The sequence below is a fragment of the Polypterus senegalus genome, chromosome 6 (assembly GCF_016835505.1).
Source record: "Polypterus senegalus isolate Bchr_013 chromosome 6, ASM1683550v1, whole genome shotgun sequence".
In the NCBI taxonomy this organism is placed as follows: Eukaryota; Metazoa; Chordata; class Cladistia; order Polypteriformes; family Polypteridae; genus Polypterus; species Polypterus senegalus.
Window position 1 is genome coordinate 115,904,965 of NC_053159.1, and position 18,156 is coordinate 115,923,120.

At 38.5% G+C, this 18,156-nt stretch overlaps 1 protein-coding gene across 3 annotated transcripts in view; it reads right to left on the bottom strand.

Moving 5' to 3' along the window:
• Positions 1 to 18,156, bottom strand: part of trim37 (tripartite motif containing 37) — a 64,914-nt gene that overhangs the window by 2,726 nt on the left and 44,032 nt on the right. For all 3 annotated transcript variants that reach the window (XM_039756859.1, XM_039756860.1, XM_039756858.1), the window contains exons 20-21: positions 14,524 to 14,817; positions 4,089 to 4,238 (exon numbers count right to left, since the gene is read on the bottom strand). In XM_039756859.1, coding sequence (XP_039612793.1) covers positions 4,089 to 4,238; positions 14,524 to 14,817 — 444 coding nt within the window. The remainder of the gene's footprint in view (positions 1 to 4,088; positions 4,239 to 14,523; positions 14,818 to 18,156) is intronic.

An 18,156-nucleotide genomic window follows, 5' to 3' on the forward strand; every position in this document is an offset into this window, starting at 1 on the left:
GTCAGGTTAGGGACATAAAACCTGTGAAGGACAGAAGCAGGTTGTTTTGGGAAGTGCTGATGTCTGCTTAACCAATATGGTTACAGAACCTGGTGTTTATAAAGTCATTGATAACCAGCCAGTTCCAACATGAATTATATGAATATGTATTTATGTGAGTGTTTAGAATGATGAAGATCCAGCACGGTGTGAGAGGTGTGACTATACCGCCGACATTCCCAGCTGCTGGATGGGACATCTGATTTTGTCAGCATTCTCCCACTTAGCTGAGATGTCCCAATGTTTCTCTCTGTCCTAAATATGTATACAGGGTTATGCATTATATTTCTGGGAATGAATGTTACCTGTTAAAGCAAGTTAAATACATCTCTTTTTGTGCCGTTTTTCTCTCTCTTGTAATTATTTCCCGCCTGGGTACAAAAGGTATAGTATTTGGGTTCTAGTCAATTCTGCATCAAGAAACACATTCCAAGGAGAAAGAGCACTCTCTGCTGGAAACAAGATCTGTACTTGGATTGCAAGGAACTGGCATCCATAAAATTCAGCTGTGGGCTGAAAAACAGCCAAAACAAAAACACCTTTCTTAACAAACACATCTATTGTGGTTCTGCAAAACTAAAATGTTGATCTATGCAATAGATTAACTAGGAAAAGACGATTTCATGCAAAGGTGTCCGCTACTGTGCTGAGAGAGTAAAGCAAACAGTATCTAACCAGGACAGTAAAAAAGGAAGACCAAGATACACAACTACATAAGAGGATATGTATGTACATCAGAGTCTATAATTTCAGAAGCAGACACCTCTCTAGTCCTGATTGGCTGCTTCCTTAAACAGTCTATACCAACTATCAATGTCATAGAAAACAAAAGGTTAAAATGCCTTTTCAACATGCATCAGATGACAAACTACTGGACAATTCTACTGTAAACTTTTATTTGAGTTTCAAATATAGCTTTTTCTTTGAAAATCTGCCTCTGAGGCCAGTACGCCAAAATCTCCTTTTCATTTTTGGACCTTTACGAAATTCAAAGAGAGAGGTGGTATTTATTCTTATAAATTAAAAGTAAACAACAGGTGATTCACCCATTTCCTATACAGATGGAGACGATGGTAACATAACGAAATGCACCTGAGCAAAGTGAGAATTCTATTTACAAAGGGTATGAATACTTTATATAAAAAAAAAAATTAAAAAAAAATCTCACAATGTAGGTTTTTCCTTTTTATTAAACTGTTAAAACGATTTTCAGTTTGTTTTGATTTGGCATGATGTGCACTGTTTTGTAATACGTCATAAATATGCAATCTGAGACAATAAAATGTTAATAACAGTCTTGGGGAAAAATGAGTACACCCCCATAAAAATGCATAATAAAACTGCAAAATATGTTTGCAGAGGCTGGGAAATGGTAATTGAGCATTAAATGAGCTTGCTGAAGCATTACACTCTGTATAATCTGCTCCTGTTGTATAACTTTTTTTCTTGAATCATCTGAGAAAAGTCTAGGTTAAGAGACTTGGCAAAAGGTCACTTAACACTAGAATTTCCTGAAGCCTATGAAAAAAGTCGTAATCCCAGGCCACCTTAAATTCCTCTGCACCTCTGTTAGCGCGTTTTGTTTTGCACATGTATTGATCAGCACTGGCAGCAAGTAGCCTGCTATCCCATCCCCCACCAATGCAGCTCAAGTCTGTCTATCTGGGTGTGAGGTGACTGGAATTGTAGAAGGTAAATAATATACATCTTTATTGGAACACATGCATTTCATGTGTGTTCCATGTCTACAACGATCTGGGTAAATGTAGGATGACAGGAAATGCGAGGCAAGAAATGCTGAACACATATCTAAAACAAACTTTTTTCATGCTATAGTACTAACGACAAAATGTTGACATGAAGTATACAGTGGTACCTCGGTATACGTCTGCTTTGGAATAAGTCCAACTTGGTCTACGTCCTGTTTAGAGGCGAAATATTTTGCTTGGTATACGACTCGTGTGCTAGAACACCACGTGTGGTACACCGGGTGCGCGCCTAAAAAAAAAAAAAAAAGGGCCAAGTTTTAACCTGTACAGTAATCCCTCGCTATATTGTGCTTCGACTTTCGCAGCTTCACTCTATCGTGGATTTTATATGAAAGCATAACTAAATATATAACGCAGATTTTTCGCTGCTTCGCTGGACAATGCGTCTTTTTACTTCCTGTACATCCTTCCTCAGTTGGTTTGCCCAGTTGATTTCATACAAGGGACGCTATTGGCGGATGACTGAGAAGCGAACCAATCAGAGCACGCAGTTAAGTTCCTGCGTGCTGAATGCAGTGTTAACCAGGAAGTCTCGTCTCGCTCATTCAGCATCAACGTGTTTCGCTGTGTAAAGAGTTAACTTTTGTGTTTATCTTTGTGCATAGTCAAGCCCTTCATTATGGCTCCAAAACGATCTGCTACTGCTTCAGGGGCCGTGCCCAAGTGCAAACGGAAGATGTTAATGATTGCCGAAAAGGTAAACGTTTTGGATTTGTTGAAGGCTACGATTCTTTTTATTTAAAAAGTAGGAAAGGAATATAAGATCTATGGCGCAGTGTTCTTTTAACCAGGGTGCAAAACGAGTTGTAAGTGGATGTAATAAGGCAGTAGTCTGGATGGAATCTGCTTTAGGGATTTGGATTGAAGACTGCAAGAAGAACAACGGCAGTGCTTCACAATCGCCTGAAGAGGCTCCTTTGGAAGAGCTGTAACGCTCTCCTTTGTTGTGCAGTAAAATTAAACTCATTGTTATCGGACAAGTCATTTTCATTTATTTCATCTAATTGCTTTTGTATTTATGTATTTTAGTATTAAGCAGTGTTTAAATTATTTTATACAACTCAATCAATGTATAATATGCCAATAACAATAGGATTTTTTTTTTTCATGGGAACGAATTAATCATTTTCCCATTATTTCTTATGGGAAAAATTTGTTTGGTATAAGTCCTGTTTGGTATAAGTCCAAGGATCTGAAACGGATTTAGGACGTATACCAAGGTACCACTGTATAAATGTGTGAAGACAGAGGTCCAAATATTAAACAAACACTTTAACAAAAAGTATAACAAAACAAGTGTACTTTTTAATTCAAGAATATAACCAAAGAAAAAGAAATCGAGTTAGAACTGCTGACTCATAATCAAGATGTTGTGGGTTTGATTCCAGTTACTTGCTGTATTTACGGTTTTGAGTACTGAGCTGCTCTTATTGTTACTATTATATAAAAAAAAATATACATTTGATTTGAGTCCAACAGCCGGTGTAAATTTATGGTACTTGTGAAGGCTTTTATTTATTTATTTTTTATTCTGTTTTATTCTCTAAGTCTTGTTCACGCTTCCCCGATCTGACACTGCTAGTTTTTAAATAGAGACTTGCTATAACAGAGGTGAACTCAGATGAGGATTCTACATCGGAGGAAGAGAACAGAAGCCCTCCCTGCAAGAAACATCCAGTCACACACAAGAACAACGTAGCTGCACCAGGCGTAAAAGGCAAAAGATGGCACTGTTTGGATGCAGCAAGAGGTTGGGAGTCATCCTGCCAGGGAATCTGCCACACATGTCCTTCAATGAAACAGTAAGGCCTACAGAGCACACTAAGGTATTGTGCAAAGTTCTGTTTGCAATTATGTTTTTTATATGAAAAACATTTGTGTGTTACTTATATAAACACCACATCAAATGTTGTTTACCTATATTTATTTACTTACCTTCCTTCAGCATAAACTCACAAGACTACAGAGCTTACTGTGTTTGATTGACATGCTGACAAAGTAAATGTGCAATGCCACTGCCTATTAAAACAGACATATTTAACATACATGCAAACCCATATAAATCTTGGAAACTTTGGAAAGTGCTGGTGGAATCTGCTCAGATCCTTGATCCTAGCTTCATTCAAACATAAATTCAAACTTGGAATTTACTGGTCTATTACAGGAACTATCTGAATGTGGGTAAGTAGATAGTATAGTCTAGTAATCTGAAAGGCAAACTACCTTGCAAATCGTTATAATTTAATAACACATTCTAGATTCTTTGAAAGCAATACACACCTTCAGTTATTGATAAGGCTTCTGTAGGCCATGATCTGCCTTCACCAGACGAGCATGCAGCTTCCTTCTCAGTACTATCTACAGCCCTCCTGAGAGAAAGACTACGTGCCACTGCAGCAGATTCTGGCTTTGAAAGAGATGTCTTTTTGCCTGCAAAACAAACAAATGATTATATTGTAGTGTCAATGTTGACTTATTTCCTTTACTTTTTTTTAATAAATTAAGCTGTGGGAGTCAAAGTCCATCACTTGAAAAATTTAGTGTTATCCATGGACCTAACCTACACTTCTTAAGATGTGTTGGGAAATCTGAACAGCAGGGGAAAAGTCCCCATTGATATTAGTGGGGAAATGTGCAATGTCAACACAAATGGTTCATAAGAATGGATTTGAAATAGAGGGTGATGAACCCTCTTGGTCCACAACATAGCAGTATAGAAAGGGTTATGAGCTGCCACTGTAGCCAAGACATGACCAACGAATGAGAGTTTGACTTGGGTTATCCGATGTACCTACCTTCAAAAGGAGATTTTCTAAATGTAGAATATAGAATAACTGGCACAGACTAAGGAAGACTATATTATATACAAAGCTGATTTCTATAGATTATCTGAATAACCTCATATGAAATCTTGTTTCCAACACTGTTTCAGGGGTGTTGATCTGGAAGCACAAGACTAATTTTAACATAAACCTTTCATCAATAATGGGATTTTGCAGCAGTCCCTTCGGGTAAAGGAGTAACTGTAGAAAACTGAGCTGTATTTCTATTTAAGTTGTCTCTGACTTTCATGATGTGAAAATGTGTAGGCTTACAGAGGAGCTATTCAAAAAAAAAAATGTGAATACACAAACAGTACACACTAATCAGCCACAACATTAAACGTACCTGACTAATATTGGGTATGTCCTGCTTATGCCAGCAAAACAGGTCTGACTTGTCAAGGCATGGACTCCACAAGACCTCTAAAAGTGTCCTGTGGTATCCATCATCAAGACGTTAGGCATCAGATACCTCAAGTTTTGTCAGTTGAAGACGCGACCTCCATGGCTTGGACTTACTTTTCAAGCACATCCCACAGATGCTCAAAAAGACCGAGATCTGGGGAACTAGGAAGCCAAGTCAACATACTGAACTCTGCAATAATCCTTAAATCATTCCTGAACAACTTTAGTGGAGTAGAAGGTGCGTTATCCTACTGAAAAAAGCCACTGCCATCAGAAAACCGCATTGTCATGAAGGGGTGTAAATGGCCTACAACAATGTTTTAGTTAGGTCCCTTGGCCCAAGACCCAGGTTTTCCTCAACAGAATACAGTGGAACCTCAGTTTGCAAGCATAATTCGTTCCGAAAACATGCTTGTAATCCAAAGAACTCTTATATTAAAGCAAACTTCCTCATAAGAAATAATGGAAACTCATAATTAGTTTGACAACCCACAAATAATTTATATAAAAATGATTAATATAAAATATAAAGTAACCTGCACTTTACCTTTGAAAAGAATCATGGCTGGTGTGAGGGAGATGAGAGGGAGGAGGAGGGTTATTGTGTAGGACGACTTTCACTCTAACAGAATCACTGCTATCTGTTGGCTCACTGGAATCTTTCTTTTTTTGCGACTTTAACAAGGAAACCTATCCAATGACAGTTGCTTTTGCCTGAAGAGTCGCTACACTTGGACACAAAATTTAAAAAAAAAAAAAAAAAAAAGGTAGCTTTATGCACTGTAAGGTTTCTAAACTATTTTGGGATTTCCCCGCAACAGGACAACACACGGAAGAGCGTCCCGAAGCAACCACAGGCTCCCAGCACTGTAGCAGTTCGCCATAAAAGTGGATCAGAAACGATTATGGTCAAGCTATAAGGGCCTGCCATCGATGGATGATGCAAGGAACATTATAAATGCAAGAGCACAGTATTACTTAGCCACTATCCTGGCCATGACCCTGCTTGACTGCCGTGTCTGTGTATAGGAGAGTGGTACAACCTGATACAATAAATAACTGCGCTGTTCCCGTTTCCCACTGGATAAAGCTGGTTTTTCTAAAGTACTGAGATTCAACCTCGTGTTTTGGGGTGCATGACTGGGACTTGCACGTTACAGCACACACACACACGGTCACCATGCTACAGTAAACAGTATACGCTCATACGGATGTTGACTATATGAGTGAGGCACGGCAACTATACGTACTATTCGTATTGCAAGACCTCGCTCGTTTATCAAGTTAAAATTTATTAATTTTAGCTCGTCTTTCAAAACACTCGCAGACCAAGTTACTTGCAATCCAAAGTTTTACTGTACTTCCCAAAGCATCACAGTGGCCTTCTTTCCATAACACGTCCTGATGACATCTCTTGCCCAGGCAAACCACTCACACGCACTTGGCCACCCACATGATCTCAAAGAAAATGTGATTCACCAGACCAGGCCACCTTCATCCAGTTCTGACTAGGGCTGCAACTAATGATTATTTTGGCAGTCGACTAATCGTTCAATTTATTTTTCGATTAGTCACGATTACTTCATGCCTGACTATTTTGATGCCTGCGACCTGTGGTTGCACATCCTGTTCTCAGCTCCAGTGCATGTCTTACCTCATCTGCTCACATCGGTCAACCTGTGAATGTCACCCTGATGTGTCTGCATTAACACGATTAAAATTAATAATAATCAAATTAAAATAAACCACTGAAATATATGAATTTGAAAATAATCATGTTTTTATTAGTGTGACCATCACAATAAAAAAAGAAATACATTAAACAATACAAACTAAAGCGCATGTAGTCTTTAAACAAAAAAAAGTGCATTTAACTTAACCAAAAAAAATATATCGTTAAAACTGAAAACTTTTTCATATTTTAGTAATAAATGAAAAAATGTAGACAAACTATATAATGTGTAAAGCCTGAAGTGCAAAAATCAAATAAGCACTTTCACAAAAGGTTCAAGGACAATACAATAGCTTCTGTGGTGCAGCAGTAGGAACTGCCGACTTATAATCAAGAGTCCCCCGGTTCGATCCGGACTGCCTTGTATATTTACCGTTTTCAGTAGCGAGTTACTCTTATTGATAATATTATACAATAAACACATACATTTGATTTGCGTCTGTAACAGCCACTGTAAATATATAGTACTTGTAAGTTACCGTCTTTTTTTTCACTTTTATTCTCTGTCACGATCACAATACAAACTACCGGGCCCCAGGGATCTGACGCTGTTACTTTTTATCTGAAACTGAGAACAACTGTAGATGTGAGTGGTGTTTTGAGACAATCGAACTGGAAATTCTCTGATCAGGATGGATAAAAGCTGAAACACAAATGCTGGCGAATCTGCCTTATTGTATCTCATTGTCACTTGATTTTTGTAATTCAATTTTATTGAGTGTTCCTGCTTACGCTGAATTAGTATGCGCCTTATGGCCCGTGATGTCAAAGCCGCACTGACAAAAAACAGAGACAACGGTATATATAAATATTTGGAATTATTCATTTTATGACCTTCTAGTACATTTCGGAAAACATTGTGGCACGGATGCAACATTATTCATAGGCGTACCTTCTTGCGGTTGTAATCAGTGACCGCGTTTTTTTCCCCCCGATCTTGCCCAGTTTGCACAGGACTCCAGGACATGCTGAGGAAAGAATGTTCCTCTGCAATGTGAGTCATGAACGCTCTTCTTTTCTCAGTGGACCCCGTACATGCCTTGCATAGTACATGTGCTTTGATCAGCGCCAGGTCAAGCTTGTTATACAACAAGCAACCGGCCACCTGCGTGCTCCTACTAGCACTGAATAAGCTCACGCCTTCTGGTGTCATCGTGCAGCACCGGGGAAAAAAAAGAAAGACAAATGACAAAGACATTTTGAAGAAATCATTGTATGACCTGAATAGTACCAATCAGAAAACATCATCTCACTAATGCAATATTATTTGAAAACGAACAGATCGGGTGTAAATTTATTACTTGTAAAAGTTAGCTTTTTTCACTTTTATTTTCTCAGTCTCGTTCTCGCTCTCCCTCCCCTCCTAATCTGACCCTAACTAACAGCGCCAGCATAAATTCTCAAGAGACGGCGGCATCACAGCTCCAGGACGCTTGCGTTTCAGATGCTCATGCAACGCGGTGGTGCTGCCATGAAAAGAAAGCTTCGCTTTGCATAATCTGCATTTAACTTTTTTTGGTGAAGTGCTCCCACACTTTAGAAAGTTTCTGTCTCAGTTTTTTTCCATCTCCTTCCCCCTCCTCTATCCGACTCACCATTGCAACCATGTTTATTTTCCTCTACATTCTTCTTCTCCTCAGACGTCGTTCTTTGGACTGCGTGCAGTCTTGACAAACAATAGCAAATGATACTGTCCCCAGACGTTCATGTAGTGCATTGCAGTTACAAAAACCAATGTGGTTCTTTGTGTCTGGAGCCTTTATTGAAGGTTTTGTTTATGATGTGCCGACAATAAAAAAAAATCTGCATCGACAATTTTTTGTAGTCGACGTCGTTAATTACGTTAACTAATCGTTGCAGCCCTAGTTCTGACGCTCCCGTGATCACTGTAGGCACTATTGGCAGTGGGCAGGGATCAGCGGGGTCACTCCGAAAACACAGCGAGTATGCATATCTGCAGACTGGACAGACATCTTTCTGTCAAGGCCAGCATTAAGTTTTTCAGCAATTTCTGTTATTATGCATTTCTTCTAAGGGATTAGACTAGATGGGCTGGTCTTTGCTTCCCACGTGCTTCAATGAGTCTTGGGTGGCCATGACCCTGTCACCGATTCAACAATTGTCCTTCCTTGGAACCGCTTTGGTAGGCAATAACCACTGCATATAGGGAACACCCCACAAGACCTGCCATTTTGGAGGGGCCTAGCCCCAGTCACCTACCCATCACAATGTCACCCTTTTCAAAGTTACTCAGATCCTTATGCTTGCCCGTTCTTCCCCAGTTTCAACAGATCATCTTCAAAAACTGACTATTCATTTGCTGCTTAATGTATCCCACCCATAGACAGGTGCTATGAGATAATCAATGTTGTTCAATTCACTTGTTAGTGGTTTTATGGTTGAGGCCGATTGGTGATCTACATACTATACGAATGCATCATAGATTGAGTAACAGATTTTTAGCGAGGAAGGAAATGTATGATTAGTTTGTAATGGTGCAATTGACAAGAATAATTCTGATTTAATGTCATATGCACAAACCAAGTATTAACTGAATCAAGAGATGTTAAATGTGTGTTTTTCAGTGAAATTGTAAAGTACATAAAGAGAGATGTTTAATTCCCTTTATAAAGTCAGTCATGCAGATAATGCTTCGAAGTGGATTGGTTAATTCAAGAGTTTTATAGTCTAGCATCTGCTACCAAACACTAAAATTTAGTAACAAGAGACAGGGCTAGTAGAAACCGGTCATAAAGACTAAAACAGAACCAAAAGTTACAAAGATACCACAAGCATAATACAAATGTGTTATTTATATTGGCTATATAACCATAAAATTAACTAAGTATTACATTTAGCAACAGAGCAAAATAAAGTACAGCAAAAAGAAATTTTTGAAAGGGGGGGGCAAAAATAATGGCATGAAAGAGTTCTGTTCTTCATGTCACAATGGAAAAAGCAACATTAGTGTAGAAGTGCAAGATAACTGTGGCAATGTGCCCTGTAAATATACTTCCCATTCAAAAAAAAGGCAGCAGCACCAATATTAACCTGAAAGAGATACAACAGCCTAGAACACTAAGAGGTCTAGTCACCCCTGTCCACTGCTTGGCAACATAACCCTTAAAGACATAATGAAGGATAGGGAGAAAATCCCAAATATAAAACCTCATTCTTGAATGCTAGGATATACGTGGTTCATGAAAGGAACATACAAGACCATGTTCTTCCTCATGAAGGGCAGGTACCTGGGGTGCAGTCTTTGTAACATGGCCCTTGAAGCCATCTGGGTGAAAGGACAATAGGAGCTGCCAGAGCCGGTGCAGCCTAGTAAACATGGAGCAGAAGAAAATACTAAGCTATGATTCAGTATTGTTACAATATAAAAAAAATAAAAAAAATCAAGACTAAACCATTTACATGCCAAAATATTACTTCTTAATGTGGGACAAAATGTTGCAGCAATTCATTTATATATGTAATAAGTGGTCCGTGGCACTGTGCGAATTGTAAATACTCGCACCCAGGGAGGTGCAGGCTCTAATCGGGCGATTGTGAATGCGCTTTGCTCCAGGGCTCATCGGGAGTGCCTGGCTAAAGGAGAGGGCACGTGCAAATGCGTGCATCAGTCAGGTGCCTCATTAGCGGCTCTAAGGGGGAGGCGTAGTCTCACAACAGCACCCAATTAGGAGAGGCAGGATAAAAGGAGCTTGCATGGGACGGAAGGGAAAGGAAACAAAGAGAAAGAAAAGGAATAGGTTAACAGATGAAGGTGCAAAAAGGGAAGCAGCAGGTGGACGGGAATGTAAGCCTGGTAGAGGAGTGTGTGATTGGTGCTTGAGGGGGCAGAGTGTTGGCAGCAGGATTAACAAGAGTACTCTGGAGGGACACCCTCCATGCCCTCCCCGCAAGGGTGGAGATGACAGAGTTCAAAGGGGTGGAGTCTTGGCAGTACCCCGTGGAACATAAGCCACAACTGAAGGGGAGGATGTCTTTTGGTGCTGAGTGATCAAAATAGGATAGGCCAGATAGACGCAAGTTTAAAAAGGATGCACTTTGGAGCAAGAGATTTTAGAAGACTACTTCCTGCTGTTTTAACCTTGGGTTTTATGGAAATTTATTCAGAATTTTTAAACCTCAAGTGAACATCATGGATTTTATTAAATCATATATTTGCAAAAGACTTGTCTGCACTGCACTTTGACAGTTTGCTTTTGAAATTGGTTTTTAACAAAAGTACTTTGAACCTACAACTTGTCTTGATATATGCATCTTCATTTGCCTGGCTCATCTCTATAATTTTAAAAATAAACGGTGGTGGTTTCAAGAGGCTTCCGGAAGGAACTAGTAGTGTGGAGCCAACCCAAACGGTCACAATATAAAAAAAAAAAAAAAAATGTAATCATAGATACCATATTAAGAAAGTGTGACATGAGATGATTAAAAAAAAAAAAACCCAGAATGTTTTAATAACAAAAAGCATGGGTATGACTTAGGCTAAGTCCCACTTGCACCGTTGGGCACATTGGGCGGCAAGATTCCACCAATGAACTCTGTCTGCCACGACTTGCAACCTTACTCAAATCAATGTCAATGTCTGCGAGATCTTCTTTGCAGGTCACTCACCAATTTGAGAAAAAAATGTAACTGAAATTTACATTTCAGTAAAATGAAATTTGTTTAACTTGTATGAACTTTTGTTCGGGCCAACAAAAAGTATGTTATTATGAAAATTTCATTATTTCAGTATTTGCTATAACAGGATTGACCTGCATACTATATTAACCCTTGATGTGTATTTTTCAAAAACAACTGCACCCTGGTGAAATTTGAGACTGGAAGATTAGAGATTGGAAGTCGGCAAATGTCCTATATTTATATTAAAAAAAAAAAAAAAGGATGAATGGTAAATTAACAGAAACATTTACTAATAAAGATTAAGCAAGACATGCCAAGAAAGGCTGTACTAGTAAAACCCCCATCTAAACGCATACAGATTATGTTTTACTAATAGGGTAGAATTTCTTTCAGCAAGCAATTAAAGCACCTTATCATTGAGCTGCATATTATAACTTTTCTAAAATGTATCAATAAGATGCCACATTAGGCACTTTTGATCAAACTAAAAGGAAACAGAAGTTCATGGCACAGTGTCAAGATGGGTGGGTTAAAACATAGGAAGCAAGGGGTTGTGCTAACTGGGACTTTATCAGAATTATGTTAAAAGGGGTCACGTCACCTTTCAATAGATTCTTTCACACCACAATATTTTGATTTTTTTTGTGTACACACTCAATGTAAACCTACATGTGTATATTTATACCAACCTTTTATTTTAAAAATCCGTATTTACCTTCAGTAGACATACTGAAATATGAGCAACTGATTACTATAATTATTAACTATTTCAAACAAAACACAGTTCATCTATAAGTAGTGGCTATGAGGCTAGGGATCTGCACTGGCAATCGGAAGGTTGTCGGTTCGAATCCCATAAATGCCAAAAGGGACTCTGCTCTGTTGGGCTCAAGAGCAAGGTCTTCAACCCCCAATTGCCGAGTACTTTCAGTAGTGGGAAAAGTGCTACATAAATGCAAATAATTATTATTATTATTATCATCAAGATGCATGTTTTCAAGTCATGAGGGAATGTTGTGCAAACAGCACATGAAAGTGTAAGAATATCCGATTATAACACACAAGATGAATTTTACCAATCCAATTTATTTGAGCCATCAACTGGCAATAAGGGGCATGTCAGCAAAATAAGCATACATACAGTTCAGAAGGCCTAACAGTTAACTGCATTGACAAAACAGTTAAGGCATTCCTTAAGTTCCTTAAAAATAAACCACGAATGGATGTTCGAGAAAAAAACACAACCAAAAAAAACTCAAAAACCACATCAATGAAATACAGTAGCAAGTACATGAAATAAAAAGCACAATAGTCATGTTACTCTTTGTAGTAGGTCAATTTCAGCTTAAAAGTATTACATTCTGTAAGGTTATTGCTGTGATTTTAATTTTAAATGACTGGCCTGGAAAAATACAATTTCCCCTAATCCAATCTCCAAAGAATAAAAAAAAGAAAAAAAGCAGTGGCAGTCAGAAAATTATTCAAAATAAATTTAGTGGCCATGTTAAAAAAATCTTTCAAAGAGAAGTGATAGCCAGAAATTGAAACTGATAACCAGATTTTGTATTTCCCACCTTAGCAGCTGGTGTATGATCATATTGAAAAATGTTGAAATGTTTGTGAAAGCTGGTATGTCATTGATTTATTAGTAACGCCCCTGGTGTTTGAGATGTACTTTTTCAAATATTCCTGTATGATAGTTAATCACCAGAGACAAATAACTTGGGTGGGGGAAACCAAATACGGCTCTAAACTCATAAGACTCGAGTGATCAAAGACATCTCTCCAAGGATTCTAAGAAAACATTTCAAATACAGATTCAGAGTATGTCATTACATTATTCATTTGTTTACCAGCATAATTGTTAAAAGATTTAGCTTTGAAGGCAACATACTGCAGAACTGCACTGGCATTGCTGTTTTTGATAGTCAAAAATTAGTTAACTGTGGTTGTCATCCGATTCTGAATAAAAGGTAAATTGTGTAAGGCATATAGCGTTTCCTATGGTACACACTAGAATCCACTGGGTCTTTCAGAACGTTCGCACATTGAATAGGCAACTTTCTATGAAAAACAAATTTTGTCTCCCTACATTTGTACCTTTTCTTATGTGGTTGTAATTGCTTTTTGGTAGTATATATTGTACTAGCCGAAGCCTAGTACGAATAGGAATAGGAACAGAAAACGGTGAGAAAGGAATTCAGTATAACAAAGGCTTAGGAAATCACCGTCACGGTATAACAAAAATAGCAAGGAGTGAAACCAATGCCAACGGTCAAGAGAGTACATTCCTGTAGCAGGCTACAGTAAACAGACATATATAGATAGACGCTGCATTCACTGTGTTGCCCAGTCGACATAAGTCAGCGTGTCCGCCCTATTGCGAGTGGTAAAAGTGCCATTTAAACTAATACAGGTAGACAAGGAAACCGGGTTTTCTGATGAAAAAACAATAACATTTTAAACAGTATCGTTTACATACAACAGATATTGGCAAATCGTTTACATGAAATTTATATCCATTTATACACTAAATGTGTGCGTATCCCATGATCTTAGAGTTGGTGGACGGGCTCTGTGAGTTGGCGGGCGTGGCTCTCCATCTTACGTGTGGTGTAAAGTTAACGTGGCCCCGAGGTGCATGTGGACTTTTGCACAGATGAAAGCACCTGAGGCTGTGTTTGGCGAGTTGTTGCGTGCCTCGAGAGTGACGCTGGACTCAGGAGGACAGTTACAGTTGGCGTGTGTGGCTCTGTCATGCGTATCCCATGACGAGGTAGGAGGGTTAGCGTTGGTGGGCGGGGCTCTGTCGAGCATATCCCATGGTCTTAGAGTTGGCGGGCAGGGCTCTGCCTTGCATGCGCTCACTGTCTTGCATGCCCTTAGTGAATTATATATAATTTTGAAAGACAAAATTTGTCTTGGCATGTAAAATAAAAACCTACACTTTTTGAAAAAAAATTATGTAGAATTCTTACATTCTGAACAGTGATGAGGTTACTCAACAGAACACCATAACTTTACATAAGAATGTTAATTCCTGCAGAAGCTTATATAAATTAATAAACACAATAAAACAATTTAGGAATAATACACACAAATATTGAGTTATACTCACTGCTTCTGGAGTATTTGTTAAAGGTAGCTCCCTTCGTTAGCAGCTCCAGATTACCGAGTTTTCTGGTGGGCACTTCAGATTCACTTGTAGATCCCTGATCCAGCAAGCATTCGGATGCTCCGGACCTGGGTTCCGCAGTACTTACTCCTCCTCTGGCTTCCAACTTGTTCTTCACATCACACATTTTACTCCGCACCTCTGCCATCTGTGCTTTCAAATGAATCAGCACCCCAGAATCTGGGCCAGACTTTCTCACTGCTTGCGGTCGCCGCTCACGTTCTTTTCTCGAATGTCCTAAAGGAATACACAGGTTATTCAGATAGTAGCCGAGATAGTCATAAAACATTCAGTTTAAAATACAAAAGAATAATTTTGAAGAGGAAGGACCATTAAGCTAAACAAAGCTCCCGAATTCTATTTGTATAATCTCTCTAAAATGACACCAAATCAAGTTTTGATAGTCCCTAAAGACCTACTGTCAACCAAGCTATTTGATAACTTGTTCCATGTGCCTATTGTTCAAGTGACAAAAAATGGTTAAAATAACATTTGTCTGAAACTAAAAAGTTTCCATTTGTGTCCCACAATTCTTGTTGACAGACTTTTTAAAGTACCAGTTTGTATCTACTGTACTAAATACCATTTTCATTTCAAACATTTGTCATGTCAACTCTTAAACTTTACTTCCCTGAAATGAAAAGGTTTAACTCATAGAGAATACCTTGCAGTACTGGAATCAGCCTACTATACTGATTAAGAATATAAATACCAAACCAGTTAGGCATAATAAAGAACAGCAGTAGTCCATGGGTGATGTTCAAAGTGGCTGCCCCTAACTTAAGACACCTTGCAGCTCAACCTTAACCTTTCCCTTTCTATGTTTAGACAATTTTGCCTTGAAACCCCACTTTTTGTTTGATCACAAGTCTCTCATATGGAACCTTATCAAAACCTCAACATTTCTCTGATAATATTCTTTTTTTGCTTATTCATAGAATTACAGTAAATTGTGGTTATATGCAACAGCTAACAGATAATGGGAGGGAGGGAAGATGAGGAAAGAAAAACCACACAATACGCAAAAGTACAGTGGGTATAGAAAAGAATCATCCCCTTTACAAACCTTCACATTTTGTGGTTTACAGTCTAAAATGAAAACACACAAAAAAAAATTTCAGCTTTATTTACTCAATGCAACCTTTAAAACATCCAAGTCAAATATAATAGCAACAGTTTGGAAAATTAAATAAAAAAATAAGAATTTCTGAGATTGATAAAGAATCCCCCCCCCACCCACATAACAATCCTTGTAAATTCAACTAAATGTAAGCAATCACTTTCTCCATTGTAAACCACAGTAATTGGCTTCCACCTGTGATCAGTTTTAAACCTTCTGATTTATTCAGCTATTCCTGGCAACTTTGAAGGAGTTACATGACTTTATGGCAAAGAATGGTCATTGTGTGCATGAGACAACAATATCAAAAGCACTTCACAAAAATGGGAGGGTTGCAAGAAAAAAGCCACATCAAGACTCGTCTGAGCTTTACCAAAAAACACCTTGAAGATTCTGACGCCTAGTGGAAAAAGGTGTTATGGTCAGATGTGGCTGCTTGTGCTGATCGACGCATTTACAAAACAAAAAGACACCGATGGTAGAAGTGCAAAGGGATTTAAGGTGGGCCGGAATTACAAGTTTTTTCGTAGGCTTCAGGAATTCTAGTGTTAAAACTCTGCAAGGTTACTTTGGCAAGGAGTTTGGAATCAAAACAGGTTCGCTTATAGTATTTGCTTACAACACATTCTCCACCATTCATTCATTCTAAAAATTTAACATGGCCATTGCTCAATTATGAGAATCAGCCCCACAGCATATTGTTTTGGACCGTGGGTAATATTACATCTGTACCACACACAGCTCTTTGATCACTGATCAAAAAACAATCTCTTGGTCTAATCAGATTATAAAATATTTTCATATGTTATACCTAGATCTTTTTAATACTTTTGGCCAACATCAGACTTGTTTACACACGTTCTTTTCCAAGTAATTTCTTCTGTCGTGCCACCCTCTTATGAAGAGCTTCTTAAGAAGGCTAACCATTTATTCTACTCAAATACCTGTAAATTCTACAGCTACTTTTAAAAGATTGCTAGCTTCACAGTAGCTAGCCTTTGCAAGTGTCATTCTTATTTGTGTAGAGTGTTTTAAGGGACAATCTTTTCAAGGTAGTGTTTGATATAGCTCCCCCTCCCCCTTCCTGATAATTAAACCAACCATACCCCTGGGGACATCCAAACACTTGGGATATTGTTGTAGACCTTTCTCTTGAAGTGTACCTTTGTACTTGTGCATCTCAACAAATCAGAATATCATTGAAATATTAAATTTCAGTAATTCAATTCAAAAAGCGAAACTCATTATATACAGTCAACCCTCGTTTATCGCGGTTAATCCGTTCAAGACTCTGCCGTGATAAATGAATTACCACGAAGTAGGATTCTTTATTTATAAATCGAATATTTTCACAGTTTACAACCTTCTAAATACATTTCAAAGGAGTGCTTGTCAGGAGCAGAGAGAGAGAGAGAGAGAACGAAAAAAGCAACAATCAAAAATCAATAGGGCTGTTTGGGCTTTTAAGTATGCGAGGCACCACCAGACAAAGCAGCTACAAGGAAGGCAGCAATGTGAAGGTAGTCTTTCAGCATTTTGTAGAGGAGCGTCCGTATCCTCTAGGCCAGTGTGCGAACACCCCCTTCGTTAGGAGCAGAGAATGTCAGACAGAGACAGAAACAAGTAAACAATCAAAAATCAATATGTGCCGTTTGGGCTTTCAAATATGCGAAGCACCGCACAGGAAGCATATCGTATATCATTGAGGAGTTTTATTTAATATGTAATACTTGCTCCGATTGGGTGTACCATACATGTACCATAAATTAAAAAACCCATTGTCCGCAGAAATCCACAAACCAGCAAAAAATCCATGATATATATTTACTGTGGTGTGAAAAACTATTTGCCCCCTTCCCGATTTCTTATTCTTTTGCATGTTTGTCACACAAAATGTTTCTGATCATCAAACACATTTAACCATTAGTCAAATATAACACAAGTAATCACAAAATGCAGTTTTTAAATGATGGTTTTTATTATTTAGGGAGAAAAAAAAATCCAAACCTACATGGCCCTGTGTGAAAAGTAATTGCCCCTGAACCTAATAACTGGTTGGGCCACCCTTAGCAGCAATAACTGCAATCAAGCGCTTATATAACTTGCAATGAGTCTTTTACAGCGCTCTGGAGGAATTTTGGCCCACTCATCTTTGCAGAATTGTTGTAATTCAGCTTTATTTGATAGTTTTCTAGCATGAACCGCCTTTTTAAGGTCATGTCATAGCATCTCAATTGCATTCCGGTCAGGACTTTGACTAGGCCACTCCAAAGTCTTCATTTTGTTTATCTTCAGCCATTCAGAGGTGGATTTGCTGGTGTGTTTTGGGTCATTGTCCTGTTGCAACACCCAAGATCGCTTCAGCTTGAGTTGACGAACAGATGGCCGGACATTCTCCTTCAGGATTTTTTGGTAGACAGTAGAATTCATGGTTCCATCTATCACAGCAAGCCTTC